The sequence below is a fragment of the Erythrolamprus reginae genome, chromosome 13 (assembly GCF_031021105.1).
Source record: "Erythrolamprus reginae isolate rEryReg1 chromosome 13, rEryReg1.hap1, whole genome shotgun sequence".
In the NCBI taxonomy this organism is placed as follows: Eukaryota; Metazoa; Chordata; class Lepidosauria; order Squamata; family Dipsadidae; genus Erythrolamprus; species Erythrolamprus reginae.
In genome coordinates, this window is record NC_091962.1 from 2490269 (window position 1) to 2517121 (window position 26853).

At 52.7% G+C, this 26853-nt stretch overlaps 1 protein-coding gene across 1 annotated transcript in view; it reads left to right on the forward strand.

The window, feature by feature from the left end:
• The window catches only part of SMG5 (SMG5 nonsense mediated mRNA decay factor), a 120494-nt gene that overhangs the window by 64872 nt on the left and 28769 nt on the right, over positions 1 to 26853 (forward strand). Inside the window, exons 7-9 of the mRNA XM_070766660.1 lie at positions 17476 to 17554; positions 24813 to 24938; positions 26373 to 26441. Coding sequence (XP_070622761.1) covers positions 17476 to 17554; positions 24813 to 24938; positions 26373 to 26441 — 274 coding nt within the window. The remainder of the gene's footprint in view (positions 1 to 17475; positions 17555 to 24812; positions 24939 to 26372; positions 26442 to 26853) is intronic.

Genomic DNA, 26853 nt, shown 5'->3' on the forward strand with positions numbered 1-26853 from the left:
GCGCAGAACGGAGCAGGACTCCAGAGGCATATAGAAGGGAGTGGGGGCGCAGAACGGAGCAGGGTGCCAGAGGCATATAGAAGAGAGTGGGGGCGCAGAACGGAGCAGGACTCCAGAGGCATATAGAAGAGAGTGGAGGCGCAGTACGGAGCAGGACTCCAGAGGCATATAGAAGAGAGTGGGGGCGCAGAACGGAGCAGGGTGCCCGAGGCATATAGAAGAGAGTGGGGGCGCAGAACGGAGCAGGACCCCAGAGGCATATAGAAGAGAGTGGGGGCGCAGAACGGAGCAGGACTCCAGAGGCATATAGAAGAGAGTGGGGGCGCAGAACAGAGCAGGGTGCCCGAGGCATATAGAAGAGAGTGGGGGCGCAGAACGAAGCAGGACTCCAGAGGCATATAGAAGAGAGTGGGGGCGCAGAACGGAGCAGGACTCCAGAGGCATATAGAAGAGAGTGGGGGCGCAGAACGGAGCAGGACTCCAGAGGCATATAGAAGAGAGTGGGGGCGCAGAACGGAGCAGGACTCCAGAGGCATATAGAAGAGAGTGGGGGCGCAGAACGGAGCAGGACTCCAGAGGCATATAGAAGAGAGTGGGGGCGCAGAATGGAGCAGGACTCCAGAGGCATATAGAAGAGAGTGGGGGCGCAGAACGAAGCAGAACTCCAGAGGCATATAGAAGAGAGTGGGGACGCAGAACGGAGCAGGACTCCAGAGGCATATAGAAGAGAGTGGGGGCGCAGAATGGAGCAGGGTGCCAGAGGCATATAGAAGAGAGTGGGGGCGCAGAACGGAGCAGGACTCCAGAGGCATATAGAAGAGAGTGGGGGCGCAGAACGGAGCAGGACTCCAGAGGCATATAGAAGAGAGTGGGGGCGCACAACGGAGCAGGGTGCCAGAGGCATATAGAAGAGAGTGGGGGCGCAGAATGGAGCAGGGTGCCAGAGGCATATAGAAGGGAGCGGGGGCGCAGAACGGAGCAGGGTGCCAGAGGCATATAGAAGAGAGTGGGGGCGCAGAACGGAGCAGGACTCCAGAGGCATATAGAAGGGAGTGGGGGCGCAGAACGGAGCAGGGTGCCAGAGGCATATAGAAGAGAGTGGGGGCGCAGAACGGAGCAGGACTCCAGAGGCATATAGAAGAGAGTGGAGGCGCAGTACGGAGCAGGACTCCAGAGGCATATAGAAGAGAGTGGTGGCGCAGAACGGAGCAGGACTCCAGAGGCATATAGAAGAGAGTGGGGGCGCAGAACGGAGCAGGGTGCCCGAGGCATATAGAAGAGAGTGGGGGCGCAGAACGGAGCAGGACTCCAGAGGCATATAGAAGAGAGTGGAGGCGCAGAATGGAGCAGGGTGCCAGAGGCATATAGAAGAGAGTGGGGGCGCAGAACAGAGCAGGGTGCCCGAGGCATATAGAAGGGAGTGGGGGCGCAGAACGGAGCAGGACTCCAGAGGCATATAGAAGAGAGTGGGGGCGCAGAATGGAGCAGGGTGCCAGAGGCATATAGAAGAGAGTGGGGGCGCAGAACGGAGCTGGACTCCGGAGGCATATAGAAGAGAGTGGGGGCGCAGAATGGAGCAGGGTGCCAGAGGCATATAGAAGAGAGTGGGGACGCAGAACGGAGCAGGACTCCAGAGGCATATAGAAGAGAGTGGGGGCGCAGAACGGAGCAGGACTCCAGAGGCATATAGAAGAGAGTGGGGGCGCAGAACGGAGCAGGGTGCCAGAGGCATATAGAAGGGAGTGGGGGCGCAGAACGGAGCAGGACTCCAGAGGCATATAGAAGAGAGTGGGGGCGCAGAACAGAGCAGGGTGCCCGAGGCATATAGAAGGGAGTGGGGGCGCAGAACGGAGCAGGACTCCAGAGGCATATAGAAGAGAGTGGGGGCGCAAAATGGAGCAGGGTGCCAGAGGCATATAGAAGAGAGTGGGGACGCAGAACGGAGCAGGACTCCAGAGGCATATAGAAGAGAGTGGGGGCGCAGAACAGAGCAGGGTGCCCGAGGCATATAGAAGGGAGTGGGGGCGCAGAACGGAGCAGGACTCCAGAGGCATATAGAAGAGAGTGGGGGCGCAGAATGGAGCAGGGTGCCAGAGGCATATAGAAGAGAGTGGGGGCGCAGAACGGAGCAGGACTCCAGAGGCATACAGAAGAGAGTGGGGGCGCAGAACAGAGCAGGGTGCCCGAGGCATATAGAAGGGAGTGGGGGCGCAGAACGGAGCAGGACTCCAGAGGCATATAGAAGAGAGTGGGGGCGCAGAACGGAGCAGGACTCCAGAGGCATATAGAAGAGAGTGGGGGCGCAGAACGGAGCAGGACTCCAGAGGCATATAGAAGAGAGTGGGGACGCAGAACGGAGCAGGACTCCAGAGGCATATAGAAGAGAGTGGGGGCGCAGAATGGAGCAGGGTGCCAGAGGCATATAGAAGAGAGTGGGGGCGCAGAACGGAGCAGGACTCCAGAGGCATATAGAAGAGAGTGGGGACGCAGAACGGAGCAGGACTCCAGAGGCATATAGAAGAGAGTGGGGGCGCAGAATGGAGCAGGGTGCCAGAGGCATATAGAAGAGAGTGGGGACGCAGAACGGAGCAGGACTCCAGAGGCATATAGAAGAGAGTGGGGGCGCAGAATGGAGCAGGGTGCCAGAGGCATATAGAAGAGAGTGGGGACGCAGAACGGAGCAGGACTCCAGAGGCATATAGAAGAGAGTGGGGGCGCAGAATGGAGCAGGGTGCCAGAGGCATATAGAAGAGAGTGGGGACGCAGAACGGAGCAGGACTCCAGAGGCATATAGAAGAGAGTGGGGGCGCAGAATGGAGCAGGGTGCCAGAGGCATATAGAAGAGAGTGGGGACGCAGAACGGAGCAGGACTCCAGAGGCATATAGAAGGGAGCGGGGGCGCAGAACGGAGCAGGGTGCCAGAGGCATATAGAAGAGAGTGGGGATGCAGAACGGAGCAGGACTCCAGAGGCATATAGAAGAGAGTGGGGACGTAGAACGGAGCAGGACTCCAGAGGCATATAGAAGAGAGTGGGGGCGCAGAACGGAGCAGGACCCCAGAGGCATATAGAAGAGAGTGGGGGCGCAGAACGGAGCAGGACTCCAGAGGCATATAGAAGAGAGTGGAGGCGCAGAACGGAGCAGGGTGCCAGAGGCATATAGAAGAGAGTGGGGGCGCAGAACAGAGCAGGGTGCCCGAGGCATATAGAAGGGAGTGGGGGCGCAGAACGGAGCAGGACTCCAGAGGCATATAGAAGAGAGTGGGGGCGCAGAATGGAGCAGGACTCCAGAGGCATATAGAAGAGAGTGGGGGCGCAGAATGGAGCAGGACTCCAGAGGCATATAGAAGAGAGTGGGGGCGCAGAACGAAGCAGAACTCCAGAGGCATATAGAAGAGAGTGGGGACGCAGAACGGAGCAGGACTCCAGAGGCATATAGAAGAGAGTGGGGGCGCAGAATGGAGCAGGGTGCCAGAGGCATATAGAAGAGAGTGGGGACGCAGAACGGAGCAGGACTCCAGAGGCATATAGAAGAGAGTGGGGGCGCAGAACGGAGCAGGGTGCCAGAGGCATATAGAAGAGAGTGGGGGCGCAGAATGGAGCAGGGTGCCAGAGGCATATAGAAGGGAGCGGGGGCGCAGAACGGAGCAGGGTGCCAGAGGCATATAGAAGAGAGTGGGGGCGCAGAACGGAGCAGGACTCCAGAGGCATATAGAAGAGAGTGGGGGCGCAGAACGGAGCAGGGTGCCAGAGGCATATAGAAGAGAGTGGGGGCGCAGAACGGAGCAGGACTCCAGAGGCATATAGAAGAGAGTGGAGGCGCAGTACGGAGCAGGACTCCAGAGGCATATAGAAGAGAGTGGGGGCGCAGAACGGAGCAGGACTCCAGAGGCATATAGAAGAGAGTGGGGGCGCAGAACGGAGCAGGGTGCCAGAGGCATATAGAAGAGAGTGGGGGCGCAGAACGGAGCAGGACTCCAGAGGCATATAGAAGAGAGTGGGGGCGCAGAACGGAGCAGGACTCCAGAGGCATATAGAAGAGAGTGGGGGCGCAGAACGGAGCAGGGTGCCAGAGGCATATAGAAGAGAGTGGGGGCGCAGAATGGAGCAGGGTGCCAGAGGCATATAGAAGGGAGCGGGGGCGCAGAACGGAGCAGGGTGCCAGAGGCATATAGAAGAGAGTGGGGGCGCAGAACGGAGCAGGACTCCAGAGGCATATAGAAGAGAGTGGGGGCGCAGAACGGAGCAGGGTGCCAGAGGCATATAGAAGAGAGTGGGGGCGCAGAACGGAGCAGGACTCCAGAGGCATATAGAAGAGAGTGGAGGCGCAGTACGGAGCAGGACTCCAGAGGCATATAGAAGAGAGTGGGGGCGCAGAATGGAGCAGGACTCCAGAGGCATATAGAAGAGAGTGGAGGCGCAGAATGGAGCAGGGTGCCAGAGGCATATAGAAGAGAGTGGGGGCGCAGAACAGAGCAGGGTGCCCGAGGCATATAGAAGGGAGTGGGGGCGCAGAACGGAGCAGGACTCCAGAGGCATATAGAAGAGAGTGGGGGCGCAGAATGGAGCAGGGTGCCAGAGGCATATAGAAGAGAGTGGGGGCGCAGAACGGAGCAGGACTCCAGAGGCATATAGAAGAGAGTGGGGGCGCAGAACGGAGCAGGACTCCAGAGGCATATAGAAGAGAGTGGGGGCGCAGAATGGAGCAGGGTGCCAGAGGCATATAGAAGAGAGTGGGGACGCAGAACGGAGCAGGACTCCAGAGGCATATAGAAGAGAGTGGGGGCGCAGAACGGAGCAGGACTCCAGAGGCATATAGAAGAGAGTGGAGGCGCAGAACGGAGCAGGGTGCCAGAGGCATATAGAAGAGAGTGGGGGCGCAGAACAGAGCAGGGTGCCCGAGGCATATAGAAGGGAGTGGGGGCGCAGAACGGAGCAGGACTCCAGAGGCATATAGAAGAGAGTGGGGGCGCAGAACGGAGCAGGGTGCCAGAGGCATATAGAAGAGAGTGGGGACGCAGAACGGAGCAGGACTCCAGAGGCATATAGAAGAGAGTGGGGGCGCAGAACGGAGCAGGACCCCAGAGGCATATAGAAGAGATTGGGGGCGCAGAACGGAGCAGGACTCCAGAGGCATATAGAAGAGAGTGGAGGCGCAGAACGGAGCAGGGTGCCAGAGGCATATAGAAGAGAGTGGGGGCGCAGAACAGAGCAGGGTGCCCGAGGCATATAGAAGGGAGTGGGGGCGCAGAACGGAGCAGGACTCCAGAGGCATATAGAAGAGAGTGGGGGCGCAGAATGGAGCAGGGTGCCAGAGGCATATAGAAGAGAGTGGGGACGCAGAACGGAGCAGGACTCCAGAGGCATATAGAAGAGAGTGGGGGCGCAGAACGGAGCAGGGTGCCAGAGGCATATAGAAGAGAGTGGGGGCGCAGAACGGAGCAGGGTGCCAGAGGCATATAGAAGGGAGCGGGGGCGCAGAACGGAGCAGGACTCCAGAGGCATATAGAAGGGAGTGGGGGCGCAGAACGGAGCAGGGTGCCAGAGGCATATAGAAGAGAGTGGGGGCGCAGAACGGAGCAGGACTCCAGAGGCATATAGAAGAGAGTGGAGGCGCAGTACGGAGCAGGACTCCAGAGGCATATAGAAGAGAGTGGGGGCGCAGAACGGAGCAGGGTGCCCGAGGCATATAGAAGAGAGTGGGGGCGCAGAACGGAGCAGGACCCCAGAGGCATATAGAAGAGAGTGGGGGCGCAGAACGGAGCAGGACTCCAGAGGCATATAGAAGAGAGTGGGGGCGCAGAACAGAGCAGGGTGCCCGAGGCATATAGAAGAGAGTGGGGGCGCAGAACGAAGCAGGACTCCAGAGGCATATAGAAGAGAGTGGGGGCGCAGAACGGAGCAGGACTCCAGAGGCATATAGAAGAGAGTGGGGGCGCAGAACGGAGCAGGACTCCAGAGGCATATAGAAGAGAGTGGGGGCGCAGAACGGAGCAGGACTCCAGAGGCATATAGAAGAGAGTGGGGGCGCAGAACGGAGCAGGACTCCAGAGGCATATAGAAGAGAGTGGGGGCGCAGAATGGAGCAGGACTCCAGAGGCATATAGAAGAGAGTGGGGGCGCAGAACGAAGCAGAACTCCAGAGGCATATAGAAGAGAGTGGGGACGCAGAACGGAGCAGGACTCCAGAGGCATATAGAAGAGAGTGGGGGCGCAGAATGGAGCAGGGTGCCAGAGGCATATAGAAGAGAGTGGGGGCGCAGAACGGAGCAGGACTCCAGAGGCATATAGAAGAGAGTGGGGGCGCAGAACGGAGCAGGACTCCAGAGGCATATAGAAGAGAGTGGGGGCGCAGAACGGAGCAGGGTGCCAGAGGCATATAGAAGAGAGTGGGGGCGCAGAATGGAGCAGGGTGCCAGAGGCATATAGAAGGGAGCGGGGGCGCAGAACGGAGCAGGGTGCCAGAGGCATATAGAAGAGAGTGGGGGCGCAGAACGGAGCAGGACTCCAGAGGCATATAGAAGGGAGTGGGGGCGCAGAACGGAGCAGGGTGCCAGAGGCATATAGAAGAGAGTGGGGGCGCAGAACGGAGCAGGACTCCAGAGGCATATAGAAGAGAGTGGAGGCGCAGTACGGAGCAGGACTCCAGAGGCATATAGAAGAGAGTGGGGGCGCAGAACGGAGCAGGACTCCAGAGGCATATAGAAGAGAGTGGGGGCGCAGAACGGAGCAGGGTGCCCGAGGCATATAGAAGAGAGTGGGGGCGCAGAACGGAGCAGGACTCCAGAGGCATATAGAAGAGAGTGGAGGCGCAGAATGGAGCAGGGTGCCAGAGGCATATAGAAGAGAGTGGGGGCGCAGAACAGAGCAGGGTGCCCGAGGCATATAGAAGGGAGTGGGGGCGCAGAACGGAGCAGGACTCCAGAGGCATATAGAAGAGAGTGGGGGCGCAGAATGGAGCAGGGTGCCAGAGGCATATAGAAGAGAGTGGGGGCGCAGAACGGAGCAGGACTCCGGAGGCATATAGAAGAGAGTGGGGGCGCAGAATGGAGCAGGGTGCCAGAGGCATATAGAAGAGAGTGGGGACGCAGAACGGAGCAGGACTCCAGAGGCATATAGAAGAGAGTGGGGGCGCAGAACGGAGCAGGACTCCAGAGGCATATAGAAGAGAGTGGGGGCGCAGAACGGAGCAGGGTGCCAGAGGCATATAGAAGGGAGTGGGGGCGCAGAACGGAGCAGGACTCCAGAGGCATATAGAAGAGAGTGGGGGCGCAGAACAGAGCAGGGTGCCCGAGGCATATAGAAGGGAGTGGGGGCGCAGAACGGAGCAGGACTCCAGAGGCATATAGAAGAGAGTGGGGGCGCAGAATGGAGCAGGGTGCCAGAGGCATATAGAAGAGAGTGGGGACGCAGAACGGAGCAGGACTCCAGAGGCATATAGAAGAGAGTGGGGGCGCAGAATGGAGCAGGGTGCCAGAGGCATATAGAAGAGAGTGGGGGCGCAGAACGGAGCAGGACTCCAGAGGCATATAGAAGAGAGTGGGGGCGCAGAACAGAGCAGGGTGCCCGAGGCATATAGAAGGGAGTGGGGGCGCAGAACGGAGCAGGACTCCAGAGGCATATAGAAGAGAGTGGGGGCGCAGAACGGAACAGGACTCCAGAGGCATATAGAAGAGAGTGGGGGCGCAGAACGGAGCAGGACTCCAGAGGCATATAGAAGAGAGTGGGGACGCAGAACGGAGCAGGACTCCAGAGGCATATAGAAGAGAGTGGGGGCGCAGAATGGAGCAGGGTGCCAGAGGCATATAGAAGAGAGTGGGGGCGCAGAACGGAGCAGGGTGCCAGAGGCATATAGAAGAGAGTGGGGACGCAGAACGGAGCAGGACTCCAGAGGCATATAGAAGAGAGTGGGGGCGCAGAACGGAGCAGGGTGCCAGAGGCATATAGAAGAGAGTGGGGGCGCAGAACAGAGCAGGGTGCCCGAGGCATATAGAAGGGAGTGGGGGCGCAGAACGGAGCAGGACTCCAGAGGCATATAGAAGAGAGTGGGGGCGCAGAACGGAGCAGGACTCCAGAGGCATATAGAAGAGAGTGGGGGCGCAGAACGGAGCAGGACTCCAGAGGCATATAGAAGAGAGTGGGGACGCAGAACGGAGCAGGACTCCAGAGGCATATAGAAGAGAGTGGGGGCGCAGAATGGAGCAGGGTGCCAGAGGCATATAGAAGAGAGTGGGGGCGCAGAACGGAGCAGGACTCCAGAGGCATATAGAAGAGAGTGGGGACGCAGAACGGAGCAGGACTCCAGAGGCATATAGAAGAGAGTGGGGGCGCAGAATGGAGCAGGGTGCCAGAGGCATATAGAAGAGAGTGGGGACGCAGAACGGAGCAGGACTCCAGAGGCATATAGAAGAGAGTGGGGGCGCAGAATGGAGCAGGGTGCCAGAGGCATATAGAAGAGAGTGGGGACGCAGAACGGAGCAGGACTCCAGAGGCATATAGAAGAGAGTGGGGGCGCAGAATGGAGCAGGGTGCCAGAGGCATATACAAGAGAGTGGGGACGCAGAACGGAGCAGGACTCCAGAGGCATATAGAAGAGAGTGGGGGCGCAGAATGGAGCAGGGTGCCAGAGGCATATAGAAGAGAGTGGGGACGCAGAACGGAGCAGGACTCCAGAGGCATATAGAAGGGAGCGGGGGCGCAGAACGGAGCAGGGTGCCAGAGGCATATAGAAGAGAGTGGGGATGCAGAACGGAGCAGGACTCCAGAGGCATATAGAAGAGAGTGGGGACGCAGAACGGAGCAGGACTCCAGAGGCATATAGAAGAGAGTGGGGGCGCAGAACGGAGCAGGACCCCAGAGGCATATAGAAGAGAGTGGGGGCGCAGAACGGAGCAGGACTCCAGAGGCATATAGAAGAGAGTGGAGGCGCAGAACGGAGCAGGGTGCCAGAGGCATATAGAAGAGAGTGGGGGCGCAGAACAGAGCAGGGTGCCCGAGGCATATAGAAGGGAGTGGGGGCGCAGAACGGAGCAGGACTCCAGAGGCATATAGAAGAGAGTGGGGGCGCAGAATGGAGCAGGACTCCAGAGGCATATAGAAGAGAGTGGGGGCGCAGAATGGAGCAGGACTCCAGAGGCATATAGAAGAGAGTGGGGGCGCAGAACGAAGCAGAACTCCAGAGGCATATAGAAGAGAGTGGGGACGCAGAACGGAGCAGGACTCCAGAGGCATATAGAAGAGAGTGGGGGCGCAGAATGGAGCAGGGTGCCAGAGGCATATAGAAGAGAGTGGGGACGCAGAACGGAGCAGGACTCCAGAGGCATATAGAAGAGAGTGGGGGCGCAGAACGGAGCAGGGTGCCAGAGGCATATAGAAGAGAGTGGGGGCGCAGAATGGAGCAGGGTGCCAGAGGCATATAGAAGGGAGCGGGGGCGCAGAACGGAGCAGGGTGCCAGAGGCATATAGAAGAGAGTGGGGGCGCAGAACGGAGCAGGACTCCAGAGGCATATAGAAGAGAGTGGGGGCGCAGAACGGAGCAGGGTGCCAGAGGCATATAGAAGAGAGTGGGGGCGCAGAACGGAGCAGGACTCCAGAGGCATATAGAAGAGAGTGGAGGCGCAGTACGGAGCAGGACTCCAGAGGCATATAGAAGAGAGTGGGGGCGCAGAACGGAGCAGGACTCCAGAGGCATATAGAAGAGAGTGGGGGCGCAGAACGGAGCAGGGTGCCAGAGGCATATAGAAGAGAGTGGGGGCGCAGAACGGAGCAGGACTCCAGAGGCATATAGAAGAGAGTGGGGGCGCAGAACGGAGCAGGACTCCAGAGGCATATAGAAGAGAGTGGGGGCGCAGAACGGAGCAGGGTGCCAGAGGCATATAGAAGAGAGTGGGGGCGCAGAATGGAGCAGGGTGCCAGAGGCATATAGAAGGGAGCGGGGGCGCAGAACGGAGCAGGGTGCCAGAGGCATATAGAAGAGAGTGGGGGCGCAGAACGGAGCAGGACTCCAGAGGCATATAGAAGAGAGTGGGGGCGCAGAACGGAGCAGGGTGCCAGAGGCATATAGAAGAGAGTGGGGGCGCAGAACGGAGCAGGACTCCAGAGGCATATAGAAGAGAGTGGAGGCGCAGTACGGAGCAGGACTCCAGAGGCATATAGAAGAGAGTGGGGGCGCAGAATGGAGCAGGACTCCAGAGGCATATAGAAGAGAGTGGAGGCGCAGAATGGAGCAGGGTGCCAGAGGCATATAGAAGAGAGTGGGGGCGCAGAACAGAGCAGGGTGCCCGAGGCATATAGAAGGGAGTGGGGGCGCAGAACGGAGCAGGACTCCAGAGGCATATAGAAGAGAGTGGGGGCGCAGAATGGAGCAGGGTGCCAGAGGCATATAGAAGAGAGTGGGGGCGCAGAACGGAGCAGGACTCCAGAGGCATATAGAAGAGAGTGGGGGCGCAGAACGGAGCAGGACTCCAGAGGCATATAGAAGAGAGTGGGGGCGCAGAATGGAGCAGGGTGCCAGAGGCATATAGAAGAGAGTGGGGACGCAGAACGGAGCAGGACTCCAGAGGCATATAGAAGAGAGTGGGGGCGCAGAACGGAGCAGGACTCCAGAGGCATATAGAAGAGAGTGGGGGCGCAGAACGGAGCAGGGTGCCAGAGGCATATAGAAGGGAGTGGGGGCGCAGAACGGAGCAGGACTCCAGAGGCATATAGAAGAGAGTGGGGACGCAGAACGGAGCAGGACTCCAGAGGCATATAGAAGAGAGTGGGGGCGCAGAACAGAGCAGGGTGCCAGAGGCATATAGAAGAGAGTGGGGGCGCAGAACGGAGCAGGACTCCAGAGGCATATAGAAGAGAGTGGGGACGCAGAATGGAGCAGGACTCCAGATGCATATAGAAGAGAGTGGGGACGCAGAACGGAGCAGGACTCCAGAGGCATATAGAAGGGAGTGGGGGCGCAGAACGGAGCAGGACTCCAGAGGCATATAGAAGAGAGTGGGGGCGCAGAATGGAGCAGGGTGCCAGAGGCATATAGAAGAGAGTGGGGGCGCAGAACGGAGCAGGACTCCAGAGGCATATAGAAGAGAGTGGGGGCGCAGAACGGAGCAGGACTCCAGAGGCATATAGAAGAGAGTGGGGAGGCAGAACGGAGCAGGACTCCAGAGGCATATAGAAGAGAGTGGGGGCGCAGAATGGAGCAGGGTGCCAGAGGCATATAGAATAGAGTGGGGGCGCAGAACGGAGCAGGGTGCCAGAGGCATATAGAAGAGAGTGGGGGCGCAGAACGGAGCAGGACTCCAGAGGCATATAGAAGAGAGTGGGGGCGCAGAATGGAGCAGGGTGCCAGAGGAATATAGAAGAGAGTGGGGACGCAGAACGGAGCAGGACTCCAGAGGCATATAGAAGAGAGTGGGGGCGCAGAATGGAGCAGGGTGCCAGAGGCATATAGAATAGAGTGGGGGCGCAGAACGGAGCAGGGTGCCAGAGGCATATAGAAGGGAGCGGGGGCGCAGAACGGAGCAGGGTGCCAGAGGCATATAGAAGAGAGTGGGGGCGCAGAACGGAGCAGGACTCCAGAGGCATATAGAAGAGAGTGGGGGCGCAGAACGGAGCAGGGTGCCAGAGGCATATAGAAGAGAGTGGGGGCGCAGAACGGAGCAGGACTCCAGAGGCATATAGAAGAGAGTGGAGGCGCAGTACGGAGCAGGACTCCAGAGGCATATAGAAGAGAGTGGGGGCGCAGAATGGAGCAGGACTCCAGAGGCATATAGAAGAGAGTGGAGGCGCAGAATGGAGCAGGGTGCCAGAGGCATATAGAAGAGAGTGGGGGCGCAGAACAGAGCAGGGTGCCCGAGGCATATAGAAGGGAGTGGGGGCGCAGAACGGAGCAGGACTCCAGAGGCATATAGAAGAGAGTGGGGGCGCAGAATGGAGCAGGGTGCCAGAGGCATATAGAAGAGAGTGGGGGCGCAGAACGGAGCAGGACTCCAGAGGCATATAGAAGAGAGTGGGGGCGCAGAACGGAGCAGGACTCCAGAGGCATATAGAAGAGAGTGGGGGCGCAGAATGGAGCAGGGTGCCAGAGGCATATAGAAGAGAGTGGGGACGCAGAACGGAGCAGGACTCCAGAGGCATATAGAAGAGAGTGGGGGCGCAGAACGGAGCAGGACTCCAGAGGCATATAGAAGAGAGTGGGGGCGCAGAACGGAGCAGGGTGCCAGAGGCATATAGAAGGGAGTGGGGGCGCAGAACGGAGCAGGACTCCAGAGGCATATAGAAGAGAGTGGGGACGCAGAACGGAGCAGGACTCCAGAGGCATATAGAAGAGAGTGGGGGCGCAGAACGGAGCAGGACTCCGGAGGCATATAGAAGAGAGTGGGGGCGCAGAATGGAGCAGGGTGCCAGAGGAATATAGAAGAGAGTGGGGACGCAGAACGGAGCAGGACTCCGGAGGCATATAGAAGAGAGTGGGGGCGCAGAACGGAGCAGGACTCCGGAGGCATATAGAAGAGAGTGGGGGCGCAGAACGGAGCAGGACTCCAGAGGCATATAGAAGAGAGTGGGGGCGCAGAACGGAGCAGGACTCCGGAGGCATATAGAAGGGAGTGGGGGCGCAGAACGGAGCAGGACTCCAGAGGCATATAGAAGAGAGTGGGGGCGCAGAACGGAGCAGGACTCCGGAGGCATATAGAAGAGAGTGGGGGCGCAGAACAGAGCAGGGTGCCAGAGGCATATAGAAGAGAGTGGGGACGCAGAATGGAGCAGGACTCCAGATGCATATAGAAGAGAGTGGGGACGCAGAACGGAGCAGGACTCCAGAGGCATATAGAAGGGAGTGGGGGCGCAGAACGGAGCAGGACTCCAGAGGCATATAGAAGAGAGTGGGGGCGCAGAATGGAGCAGGGTGCCAGAGGCATATAGAAGAGAGTGGGGGCGCAGAACGGAGCAGGACTCCAGAGGCATATAGAAGAGAGTGGGGGCGCAGAACGGAGCAGGACTCCAGAGGCATATAGAAGAGAGTGGGGACGCAGAACGGAGCAGGACTCCAGAGGCATATAGAAGAGAGTGGGGGCGCAGAATGGAGCAGGGTGCCAGAGGCATATAGAATAGAGTGGGGGCGCAGAACGGAGCAGGGTGCCAGAGGCATATAGAAGAGAGTGGGGGCGCAGAACGGAACAGGACTCCAGAGGCATATAGAAGAGAGTGGGGGCGCAGAATGGAGCAGGGTGCCAGAGGAATATAGAAGAGAGTGGGGACGCAGAACGGAGCAGGACTCCAGAGGCATATAGAAGAGAGTGGGGGCGCAGAATGGAGCAGGGTGCCAGAGGAATATAGAAGAGAGTGGGGACGCAGAACGGAGCAGGACTCCAGAGGTATATAGAAGAGAGTGGGGGCGCAGAACGGAGCAGGACTCCAGAGGCATATAGAAGAGAGTGGGGGCGCAGAACGGAGCAGGACTCCAGAGGCATATAGAAGAGAGTGGGGACGCAGAACGGAGCAGGACTCCAGAGGCATATAGAAGAGAGTGGGGGCGCAGAATGGAGCAGGGTGCCAGAGGCATATAGAAGAGAGTGGGGGCGCAGAACGGAGCAGGGTGCCAGAGGCATATAGAAGAGAGTGGGGGCGCAGAATGGAGCAGGACTCCAGAGGCATATAGAAGAGATTGGGGGCGCAGAACGGAGCAGGGTGCCAGAGGCATATAGAAGAGAGTGGGGATGCAGAACGGAGCAGGACTCCAGAGGCATATAGAAGAGAGTGGGGGCGCAGAATGGAGCAGGGTGCCAGAGGCATATAGAAGAGAGTGGGGGCGCAGAATGGAGCAGGGTGCCAGAGGCATATAGAAGAGAGTGGGGGGCGCAGAACGGAGCAGGGTGCCAGAGGTATATAGAAGAGAGTGGGGGCGCAGAACGGAGCAGGGTGCCAGAGGCATATAGAAGAGAGTGGGGATGCAGAATGGAGCAGGGTGCCAGAGGCATATAGAAGAGAGTGGGGGCGCAGAACGGAGCAGGGTGCCAGAGGTATATAGAAGAGAGTGGGGGCGCAGAACGGAGCAGGACTCCAGAGGCATATAGAAGAGAGTGGGGATGCAGAACGGAGCAGGGTGCCAGAGGCATATAGAAGAGAGTGGGGATGCAGAACGGAGCAGGGTGCCAGAGGTATATAGAAGAGAGTGGGGACGCAGAACGGAGCAGGGTGCCAGAGGCATATAGAAGAGAGTGGAGATGCAGAACGGAGCAGGACTCCAGAGGCATATAGAAGAGAGTGGGGGCGCAGAATGGAGCAGGGTGCCAGAGGCATATAGAAGAGAGTGGGGGCGCAGAACGGAGCAGGGTGCCAGAGGCATATAGAAGAGAGCCCTGAGGCACCCCACAAAGGAGGGACCTAGAGGTCGACCTCTGACCCCCCACTAACACCGACTGCGTCCCACCGGATAGGTAGTAGGAGAACCACTGGAGAACAGTGCCTCCCAGTCCCAACCCTTCCAGCCAGCGCAGAAGGATACCATGGTTGATGGAATTGAAAGCCGCTGAGCGGTCAAGAAGCACCAGGACAGAGGACAAGCCCCTGTCTCGGGCCTGCCAGAGATCATCCATCTGCGCGACCAAAGCCGGGCTTGAAATCTGACTGTTGAGGGCTTAGATAATCGGCTTCTTCCAAGGACTGCTGGAGTTGGAGCGCCACCATCTTCTCAATAACCTTCCCCATAAAGGGAAGGTTGGAGGCGGGACGGTAGTTATTAAGCACGGCTGGGTCCAGGGAAGGCTTCTTGAGGAGGGGGCACACAAGTGCCTCCTTATAAGGAGCTGGAAAGGACCCCGTCCCCAAGGAAGCGTTGACAATCTCCTGGACCCAGCTCCGTGTCACCTCTCGGCTGGCCAAAACCAACCAGGAGGGACACAGATCCAGTAAGCAGTTGGCGGAACTCAGCTCCAATGGCCTTGTCTACTTCATCAGGTGTCACCAAGTCAAACTCCCCCCAGACAGGTGGACAACGACGGGTCCCAGTCACCTCGACTGACTCATTGTCAGCCGACACTGCTATCCAATCGGAGTCGAGGTCTGCCCGGATCCGAGCGACTTTTTCAGATCCATCCTAAGATAAAATACAGGAAATAGTATAAGGGCAGACTAGATGGACCATGAGGCCTTTTTCTTCCGCCAATCTTCTATGTTTCTAAGCAAAGGCAATGGGGGAAGCTGGGCTTGATTAATGACCCGCATGATTCACTTAACGATTGCAGTGATTTGTTTAACAGCCATGCACAAATCAATGGGGGAAGCTGGTTTTGCTTAGCAACCGTGCAACTTCAACCACTGCAAGGATTTGCTTCCCAACCGGGGCATAAAATCAGATGTGGTTCACTTAACAACTGCCTTGCTTAGCAGTGAAAATTCAGGTCCCAAGTTTGGTTGTAAGTCGAGGACTGTCTATCATAACTACAGTGCCATAGTACAACAGTCAGCACTTGGTAGTCCTCAGAAAAATTAATTGCATTTTTTTATATTGCACGCTATCGGGAGTCCTCAAACTATGACCCGTGGGACGGATACATGCAATGAAGGCTTGTGTTGCTGCAGAGAGTCTCCCCCTTTGGGGTTTTTTGTGGAGTCGCGGCAGAAATTCTGAGTTGGGGTCTGCTTCAGCCTCCTGGTTTAGGGCTTTGGGCAAAGACTGGAGGGAAGTGCTGCTGGTGGCGAAGAGCCCAAGGGCCTCGTTCCAAAGGGACTGCATCATGGCCTGGAACTGGCTGACCATCTCAGCCTGCTGAGCCTCTTGCCACCAGTACCTGGCCTTCACTCCTGCAAGTCTTCCCTCTGCTTGGAAAACCTATGCTCCTAGTCCTCAGTGAAGAGGTGCTTCTACTGAGCCTCCTTCTCTGTCAGATCCAATTTGAACCGAGCCGGCTGTTTTCCCAACTCTTTCTCCTGGTGGCTGCTTAGCTCCAACATCTGCTTGATGTTGGGGTCCTAAGGAGCCCAGATGGGCAGGCGAGGAGTAGTTGGGAGAAGTGATTAGCAGCTGACGAGGGCCCCGTCAATTTGAATGACATCGAGTTGACCACGCCCACCATCACATGACCACCTAGCCACACCTTCCCAGTCATTAGACAGATCAACATTGTAAATGTTGGGGCAAGTTCTTGCTGCTGGCTAAACAAAAGGAAAAAAAATAACAAATATATAAATTAGTAATAATAATTGTAATTGAAGTGAAAGAGCAAAAACGGATATTTATTGGTAAAAATGGGTTAAGGGAAAATAGATACAAAAGTAAGATTGATGTTAATAATAGTATGCTAAAAATAGCTATGTAATAGGTTGCGAGCACAAGAAGAAGTGTAAAAAAGATTTGCTACACTAATGTCCAATGTTTTTAAATGTCTTTTGCATCATGTATATACAAGTGGTACCTCTACTTAAGAACTTAATTCCTTCCGTGACCAGGTTCCTCAGTAGAAATGTTCTTAAGAAGCAATTTTTCCCATAGGAATCAATGTAAAAGCAAATAATGCGTGCAAACCCATTAGGAAAGAAATAAAAGCTCAGAATTTGGGTGGGAGGAGGAAGAAGAGGAGGAAGACAGTCGCTGCCGAAGGAAGAAGGTGAGGTGAGGGGAATCAAAACTTTTAAGGCATAAAAAAAAAGAGGGACTCTGAGGCGGTGAGGAGGAGCACGCGCCTCCCATACACCCGGCGCGAGGCTGCCTCCCATACACTGGCTACTGCTACCTGCTTCCTCTTCCTCCCCATGCTGAAGGGCTGCCCTCTCCTCTCGCTCACTCACTTTGTAGCCGGCACCTTTCCTTCACTGTGGTGACCCCTCGGCTGCCCAGAGCAAAGGGAGCATTTATTTTCTCTGGGCGCTGGCAGAGGTTTATTCCCTCGCCAAGTGCCCAGAGAAAGGAAAATGCTTTGTTCGCTCTGGATTGCCAAAGCCTCCTTAAGCGCCACCGAAAGGCTCCTCTGGCAGCCCAGAAAAGCCCGAGATGGCCGGGATTAAAGGGGGAAGGGCAGGAAACTGGCCGGGCCTTCGTGCTGCTCTCAAATTTCCTGGGAAATTTTTCTGGGATCGGGTTCTTAAGTAGAAAATGGTTCTTAAGTAGTGGCAAAAAAATCTTGAACACCGGGTTCTTATCTAGAAAAGTTCTTAAGTTAGAGGTACCATTGTGTGTGTATAAATTAAACTTTTTTAAAAAAAAAAAAAAGGCAGATCATATTAGCGGTCCACGGGATTTAAAATTACAAATGTAGTGGTCCCTGAGGTCTGAAAGTTTGGGGACCGCTGCCAAAATAGAACTTTAGCATAAAATTAGGTATCGGGCACCCTTGCACACCTTGGCCCAAGAAGCTCTGCTTTAAACGCAGAATGAAGAATCCATTGGGATTGTGAATTACAACTTTGGAAGCACACTGGATGTTTGTGTCTTTAGGCTGTGTCATAACATAACTTGTACGTTTTGTTTTCTGTCATTGGGGAACAGGGATGCCTTTTAACCAACTTGGGACCCTGGCTGGGAGTAAATACTACAACGTGGAAGCTACCTATTGCTACTTGCGGTGGTAAGTGTGTCTCCCACAATTCATCAAAGGCAACTACCCTTATTTTACTAGGCTAAAGAAAAGAAGAATTAGGGGGTGACAGGATAGCTGCGTTCCGGTATTTGAGGGGCTGCTGCAAAGAGGAGGGGGGTCAAATTATTTTCCAAAGCCCCAGAAGAATAGGACAAGAAGCAATGGATGGAAACTAATCTCAGGAGAGAAGCAAGCTAAAAACTAAGGAGATGTTCCCTGACAGTGAGGACAATTACTTTTGAAGAGTGTTCAGAGACTCCAAATCAGGGGTCCCCAAACTTTTTACACAGGGGGCCAGGTCACTGTCCCTCGGACTGTTGGAGGGCCGGACTATTAAAAAAAACTAAGAACAAATCCCTATGCACACTGCACATGACTTATTTTAAAGTAAAAAACAAAATGGGAACGTACTATTTAGAGTTGAAATCAATGGGGACGTTCTCACCGCTGTCGCTCCGGCTTTGGATGCGGAGGTGCCTCAGCGAGCGGGCATAGAGAGGCAATCCTCGCCTTGGCGGGAGGCACCAGCGATAGACACAGGTGGTGGGGAAGGAGAGGGAGCCGCTGCTGCCTCCGGCACCGCCCGCCATGGATGGGCCGGTGCCGAGCCTCTTTGAAGTTCGCAGCAGAGTGCTCAGCCTTCCCCACCCCACCCCGCCCCAACTCTGATGCCCAGCTCCCCAGTGCAGCCTTGGAAAAGACCCGTGGGCCGGATAAATGGCCTCAGTGGGCCGCATGCGGCCCGCGGCCCGTAGTTTGGGGACCACTGCTCCAAATGGTCCAGAATGTAGCCGTGTGAACTGTGATGCTCCGCAAACTGCACTGGCTTCCTAATAGTCTTCCTATTAGTCTCCGGACACAATTCAAGGTGTTGGTCATTACCTATAAACCCTACATGGCTCAGGGCTAGACTATTTACGGGACCGTTTCCTCCCACATATCTCCCAGAGACCTGTAAGAACACACAGGGATGGCCTCCTCCAGGTCCCGTTGACCAAGCAATTCAAGTTGGCGGGGCCCTGAGGGTGGACCTTCTCTGTTGTTGCTCCAGCTCTATGGAAACAGCCCCCCCCCCCAAGGTCTGTACTGCTCCCACCCTGTTGGTTTTTTGTAAAGCCACTAAGACCTGGCTTTGCCGGCAGCCCTGGGGCCCATGAATTTAACAACTTTCATGGCCATTTGTCTGAATGTTATGTATGCATGTTAAGGGGATTATGGTTTTTAATTAAGATTTTATAGTTTAGTTATTATATTTGCCTTTTTCTTACTGCCTTTGTAATTTTTATACTGTTGTAAGTCACCCCGAGTCCTTCGGGAGTGGGCGGCATAGAAGACGAATAAATAAATCTATCAGTGGGACTGCTTGCCACTGGAAATCGTGGGCACTCCATCACTGGCTGATTCGTCACTTGTCTGGGATTGTATAGGTTCTCCTGCTGGACTAGAAGACCTCCAAGATCCCTATTCTCTATTCTATTCATACTTGGGGCTGGAAAACTTGGGGCTCTCTTGTCCAGTAAACTATGCCACTTGGAGATGTAGGGACATTGTACTGTGTTTATTCTTCTCTCTCCTGTCCCCCAAATAAGGCTGGTTTACAGCGATGTGGTGCAGGTGATCGTCCCCTTTTTTTCTGTTTTCATATTGTCAGGACAAATAAGATCATTCTTCCTCTCCTGCATGGGAAAAGGGCTGAACTAGAGCAGGGGTCTCCAACCTTGGCAACTTTTTAAGACTTGTGGACTTCAACTCCCAGAACTCCTCAGCCAGCATAGCTAAATAAACTAACTGTCAAGGTTCCAGGGAACACCCAAACTAAATCCAATTCCGAGTCGAAGTACTCCTCAAAGTTCCAGTTTATTTCTGGAGCCAACAGGAAACTTGGATCTGAGTTTCCCACCCAGTTGAAAGTTCACATCCCTTGTCCCCCCACCCACAAACGTGTCACTTTGCCCACTCAGATTGGGCCAGCGTGGCCAGCCCTTCCTCCACTTCCGCCCAGGTGGGTGGGCCTAGGATGTCCTTGAACACTCTTGAAAAATGCTTTGTGGCTGCATCTGCTCTCTCGCGAAAATCGCCTCTCCCAAGTTAGATTAGATTAGATTAGATTAGATTTATTGGATTTATATGCCGCCCCTCTCCGTAGACTTGGGGCGGCTCACAACAATGGTAAAAAACAATACATAATAACAAATCCTTTAGCAATCTAAATTACAGTTTTAGGTTAAAAAATCCAAAAGAAACCCCAATATATAAAAAACAAGCACACAGTCGAATCATACACAGAAACTACATGGGCAAGGGGGAGATGTTTCAATTCCCCCATGCCTGATGGCAGAGATGGATTTTTAGGAGCTTACAAAAGGCAAGGAGGGTGGGGGCAATCCTAATCTCTGGGGGGAGCTGGTTCCAGAGGGTCAGAGCCACCACAGAGAAGGCTCTTCCCCTGGGTCCCGCCAGATGACATTGTTTAGTCCACGGGACCTGGAGAAGGCCAACTCTGTGGGACCTAACCGGTCGCTGGGATTTGTGCGGCAGAAGGCGGTCCCGGAGATATTCTGGTCCGATGCCATGTAGGGCTTTATAGGTCATAACCAACACTTTGAATTGTGACCGGAAACTGATCGGCAACCAATGCAGACTGCGGAGTGTTGGTGTGACATAGGCATATTTAGGGAAGCTGCCAAGTTCCCATAAACATCAGGCCTTCTATGGATAGTGTGGCAAGCTGTTGATTTATCACCAACTTCTGCACAGCTTGATAGGCCACTCTCCTCGCAGCTGCCTGCCCACCTGCCTGCTCACCCTGGTTCTCTTGAGAATAAACATTGCCCTGAATCATTTGGACTGGGGGTGGTGGTGGTAAAAGCCCACCCACCTCATCCCTTTATCCACTGGAGTTGTCTTTCTGCTTCCACCGTTTGCTTCCCTGGTTCCTCCTGTTGCTTTTTATTTTTCCCCTCCCTTCTCTTCAGTAAAGTTTTGCTTTGCACAGGCAAAGCAATAACTCACATGGGGAGGAACTGTTGGGTTCTCTTTTCAAATTCAGAGCACTGCTACAAACCTGAGAGGTTTCCTCATACTGGTTTGGTGTATTAGAAACATAGAAACATAGAAGTCTGACGGCAGAAAAAGACCTCATGGTCCATCTAGTCTGCCCTTGTACTATTTTCTGTATTTTATCTTAGGATGGATATATGTTTATCCCAGGCATGTTTAAATTCAGTTACTGTGGATTTATCTACCACGTCTGCTGGAAGTTTGTTCCAAGGATCTACTACTCTTTCAGTGAAATAATATTTTCTCATGTTGCTTTTGATCTTTCCCCCAACTAACCTCAGATTGTGTCCTCTTGTTCTTGTGTTCACTTTCCTATTAAAAACACTTCCCTCCTGGACCTTATTTAACCCTTTAACATATTTAAATGTTTCGATCATGTCCCCCCTTTCCCTTCTGTCCTCCAGACTATACAGATTGAGTTCATTAAGTCTTTCCTGATACGTTTTATGCTTAAGACCTTCCACCATTTTTGTAGTCCGTCTTTGGACCCGTTCAATTTTGTCAATATCTTTTTGTAGGTGAGGTCTCCAGAACTGAACACAAATGTGGTCTCACCAGCATTCTATATAGCGGGATCATAATCTCCCTCTTCCTACTTGTTATACCTCTAGCTATGCAGCCAAGCATCCTACTTGCTTTCCCTACCGCCTGACTGCACTGTTCACCCACTTTGAGACTGTCAGAAATCACTACCCCTAAATCCTTTTCTTCTGAAGTTTTTGCTAACACAGAACTGCCAATACAATACTCAGATTGAGGATTCCTTTTCCCCAAGTGCATTAAACTGCAAGTGTATTTCTCCTCCCTGGCTGGGAATTGAAGTCCATAAGTCTTGAAAGTTGCCAAGGTTGGAGACTCCTGGGTTAGAGCGCCTCTATTCTCTGTTGCTGGGCTGTTTTGTAATTCCTTTTTAGGGAATTGAGAACTTTATGAACGAAGATGCTTGAGGCCAAAGTGAGTGGGACTGATGGAGTGGCTGGTAAAGGATTCCCCTTTAAACCTGAGCTTCTTCTCCATTGTTCGTTGGTGTTTCTCAACTTGTAAGGTCTCTGGACTTCAGTTCTCAGAATTTCGCCAGCCAGCAATTCAAGGAATTCTGGGAGTTGAAATCCAGACATCTTGAAAGTCGCCAAGATTGACCAAGGCTGATTTAGATGAAAAGCAAAATCAGGCAGAGTAGCCGTTGCCTTTTTGGGACGCATTGTTTTATTCCCAGACCATGTTTCCAAAATACTAAGGTGGCAGGTAGAGTTCGGTTGCATCAATTACTCAAGGTGTTACCCCACCAACTAACCAGGAAGTTTCAACACAGCTTGCAGCAGCTGAGCCAACAGTCCACACCCACCCATCAGTATTTATAGAGGGAAGACAGTTCAGACCATACTTATCTCACTCCAGCACAAAGCCAAAAGCACCAGCCTGAAGATGACGAATGGGACCTCGTCGAAACATTGCCAGGAGTCTCTGAAACTTACATAGGAAGAAACCCGAATATGCCAAGACCTTCATACCTGTACTCTCGAAAATCTATCTTATCTATCTAATCTGTCTGTCTGTCTGTCTGTCTGTCTGTCTGTCTGTCTGTCTGTCTGTAGATTGTTCTGAGTTCGGGTGTTACCCTGTGTAATATTTTGAGTGTCTTTGCAACGTTTTGGGGAAATCACATTCGCCATCATATTAGCTTCGTGCTGCTTTGAATACACACACACACCTATGACTTGCCTGGCATTCTCATTGGCTTCCATGGCCTAGACTGTGGTTTCTCTGATGATTCCCCTTAAGGGGCATAATGAGCATGAACGAGCTTAGATGTTGACAAGATTCCAGATAACATCTGACCTAAATCAGAATCTGAGTCAAAGTACTCCTCAAAATTACAAATTGCAGAGCCATCTTGACACTGTTCTGCCTCCCGAAAATTCAAGGGTACAAATTTCAGACACACACACACACTTGAAAGTTCACAAACTGTTCTTTATCGCAAAAATTCAAACTAAACAAAGCACCCTTTTTGTATTGCAAAGAGCACTCGTCCCAAAACAACCGGGTAGTCTGTACAATCCCCTTAATCAGTCCATAAGTACTTAGCTAGCAGCTGTGAAGAAACGTCACCGCCCTCCTTCTTCCACGAAGTGAAACACACACACTTTGCTCTGCTTTGGTTTCCAAGTTGTGAAAAATCAACAAAGTTCAGACACAGCGAGGCATGGTCCTGAAGAACAACGGTCAGATAATCTTCCACGACGGCCAAGCCAGCACGCTGCTATTTATATCAGCAGCTCTAATTACTGGAGCCCCACCCCAAACACAGGTGGCCTCTCTTATCTCCTGTAATATGTCCTCAATTGGTCTCTTCGATGCATAATTCTGCGCCTGCGTTGGTCTAACACTTCCTCATCCGAATCGACCGAAGATAATGGAGATTGGCTTCCTGGGATGTGTGCCAAGCTCCCCTCTTCCAAGTCCCCCCACCTTCTTCTTCGTCCGAGGAAACTGCACTCCCTGACTCTGTCGGCAATAAAACAGGCCTATGACATGTTGATGTTTCCCCTGCATCCACCTCCACATTCCTTGGGGCAGGAACATACACTTACACAGGGAAACCTGAATCTGAGTTTTCCACTCAGTTGAAAGTTCACATCCCCTGTCCCCCACCCATAAACTTGTCACGTTGCCCATTCAGATTGTGCCAGCGTGGCAGGCCCTTCCTTCGCTTCCAGCCCTGGTGGCTGGACATAAGGTGTCCTTGAATCACTCAAAAAAAAAATGCTTTGTGACTGCATCTGTTCCTGGAATCCCCCCTCCCAAGTTCCCACAAACATCAAGTCTTCTCTAGCTAATGTGGCAAGCAGTTAACTGAAACTAAAAGTACTAAAGTAATATTTCTGTGAGGGGAAAGGAGGGAAGGAAAGAAGGAAGGGAGTAGAGGGAGGAAAGGAAGGAAAGAGGGGAAAGGAGGGAGGAGGGTGGGAAAGAAGGAAGAGATAGGTTTGAGGAAGGAAGGAAGGAGAGAAGGAGAGAGGAAAGGAAGGAGGAGGAAGAAGAGGGAAAGAAGCAAGAGATAGTTTTGAAGAAGGAAGGAAGGGCAGGAGGGAGGAAAGAGGGAGAGAGGAAAAAGGAAAGAAGAGGACAGGAGGGAAGAAAGACGCAGGGAGGGAGAAAGATGTCTTTGTTGAATAAATAGACCACAGTAGCTATTTATTCTGAGCTTTAACTCTGTTTAAACATCTTGCCAGGTGCCAGGTTTCTTTAAAAAAGAATCAAGGTTGTTACTTGGAAGAGTCCAATTGAGACTCTTCCAAGAGACTACCGCATGAATCCCAGCGACCGATAAGGTCCCACAGAGTTGGCCTTCTCCGGGTCCCGTCGACTAAACAATGTCGTTTGGTGGGCCCCAGGGGAAGAGCCTTCTCTGTGGCAGCCCCGGCCCTCTGGAATCAACTCCCCCCAGAGATCAGAACTGCCCCCACCTTCCTTGTCTTTCGTAAACTACTCAAGACCCACCTATACCGCCAGGCAAGGGGGAGTTGAGACACCTTTCCCCCAGGCTCCTTATATTCTAAGTTTGGTATCTATGTGTTGTTTGGTTTTTAAAATGTGATAGGGTTTTATATGCTTCTTTTTAAATATTAGATTTGTTTTGCTATACAGTGTTCCCTCGATTTTCGCGGGGGATGCGTTCCGAGACTGCCCGCGAAAGTCGAATTTCCGCGAAGTAGAGAAGCGGAAGTAAATACACTATTTTTGGCTATGAACAGTATCCCAAGCCTTCCCTTAACACTTTAAACCCCTAAATTACAATTTCCCATTCCCTTAGCAACCATTTAGATTATTACTCACCATGTTTATATATTAAAGTTTATTTTAAAAAATGTTTTTTAAAGGCAGACGAAAGTTTGACAATGACATATGATGTCATCGCGCGGGAAAAACTGTGGTATGGGGGGGAAACTGCGAATTATTTTTTTATTAATATTTTTAAAAAACCGTGGTATAGACGTTCCGCGAAGTTGGAACCCGCGAAAATCGAGGGAACACTGTAATATTGTTTTTTTTTATTATTGTTGTGAGCCACCCCGAGTCTTCGGAGAGGGGCGGCATACAAATCTAATAAATTATTATTATTTATTAAATTTTTTAAAAAAACTTTCCCCTGCTCCTGGGCTTCTTTCCTTCCCCTGTTTAGCATCCAGTCGGAAGTGTCCTTTGAAGGCGCATACGGGAATCTCAAGCGCCTCTACGACAAGGCAGCCAAAATGTATCACCAGCTGAAGAAATGCGAGACCCGGAAGCTGTCCTCAAGCAAAAAAAGGTGAGAAGGCAGCTCCCATCTCCGGAGGCCCTCAAGAATGACTCGGCCTCCCATGGGCATTCAAAGGCGGATGCAAACTGGAATGGCCGGTCAGTAATTGGATGGACAACTCTTGCTGTAGTTGGGCACTGAAGATGGTTTATCCAGCCGAAATCTATTTGAATCCTGCCATTTTCGGACTCTCTTTCGTAGCTTGAAGACATGGCAGGAGGATGCTCCACTGATTATTCCATTTTTCTTTTTAAAAAAATTGCAGTGGTTTTCAAGTTTTACAACTTTAAAATGAGTGGACTTCAGTTCTCAGATTTCCCCAGCTAGCCATGCTGGCTGGGGAATTCGGGAAGTTGAAGTCTGCTTATTTATTTATTTATTGTTAGAGTTGAAAGGGACCATGAAGGCCATCAAGTTCAACCCCCTGCCCAAGCACACCAGTCAAGTGGCAGTTCAATCTTCTCTTAAAAATGTTCAGAGTGCTGGAGTTCACAACGTCCGCTGGTTATCTTAAAAGTTGCTGAGGATGGAAAAATCTTGAGGTTAAAGAAAGACAAATTTGAAAAATACTGCTTTGGAGCTCAAATGTAAAATCAATCCATCTTACTCACTTGGCTTGTTGATTATTTTTTAAAATCATTTTTAAATAAATAAATAAATCAGGTTTATTTAAACTTAAATTGTTTTTTTTTAAATCAAATTTATTTTAATCAAATGATTTTGGAGTAAAAAATCTACCTAAAGATAGCTTTCTATTCAAGAGACATTAATAATTTAGCTTATTAAGCATGAAATGGAGCTTAATTATGTTTATTATTATGAAATGGAGGTTAGTAATGCTGTTTATTCTAAAATATTGGGGCTGTTGATGTATCAACAGCAGATCGGAGGAGGAGCTGCTGTGGGACAGAGATGACAGTTGCTCTGTAAAAATCATGATTTAAATCAAGTCGATTTAAATCAACTCTTTACTAAAAAGTGGCCCGGAGTCACTGTTGTAACTTTGAACGGTCACTAAATGAACTGTGAGGGCTAACTATACAATACAAGGACTGTTTCATGCCGAACAAGCTGGTTTTCTTAGAGTGAAACTTCGGCTGCCCAAGGAAAGTCTAATTTAAGATTACTGCCCCAGGGCTTCCTTGTGATAAATTATGACCTAGCACTAGCATGACCAAGGGTATAAAGCAGAAACAATTTAAGTTGGTTCAAAAGAGCGTCACCTCATTTCCCCATATCATTCAGCAGGGTGGATTTGATTTAAATCAAGTTGATGGCTCAGAATACCTTTTCCCGTGTTTTTCTCCTCTAAAATTTAGGTGCCTCTTATACTCCGAAAAATACAGTAAACAAGTGAAAAATTCAGGAAGTTTGTCTGACTTGTATCAAAACCTAAATGCTGCACTTTTCCCCCCCCTTCCCCGCCCTCTCCCAATTTGGCAGGTGCAAAGACATTAAAAGGTTACTGGTGAACTTCATGTATTTACAGAGCCTCTTTCAGCCAAAGAGTAGGTAAGTCTCTTCTGTGTAACCTCCTCATGCTCTAAATACTCATATTTAAGAAAGGTTTTGATGGCATCCTTCCTTGATGGGAGCACTAAGGCTCTTTGAGACTTTTGTGCCCCTGCATGGCATAACAGCTGTCATCCTAATATCAATAGCACAGACTTATATACTGCTTTACAGCCCCTATTAAGTGGTTTACAGAGTCAGCCTCTTGCCCTCAACAATCTGGGTCCTCATTTGACACACCTCGGAAGGACAGAAGGCTAAGTCAACCTGGAGCCTGGTGAGATTTGAACTGCCAAATTGCAAGCAGTCAGCAGAAGTAGCCTGCAATACCCCACTCTAACCACTGGTGGGCCCAGTAGGCTCATGTTTCTCCCTCCCCAGGCTCCAAAACCTTTCCTGGAGCCCGAGAAGG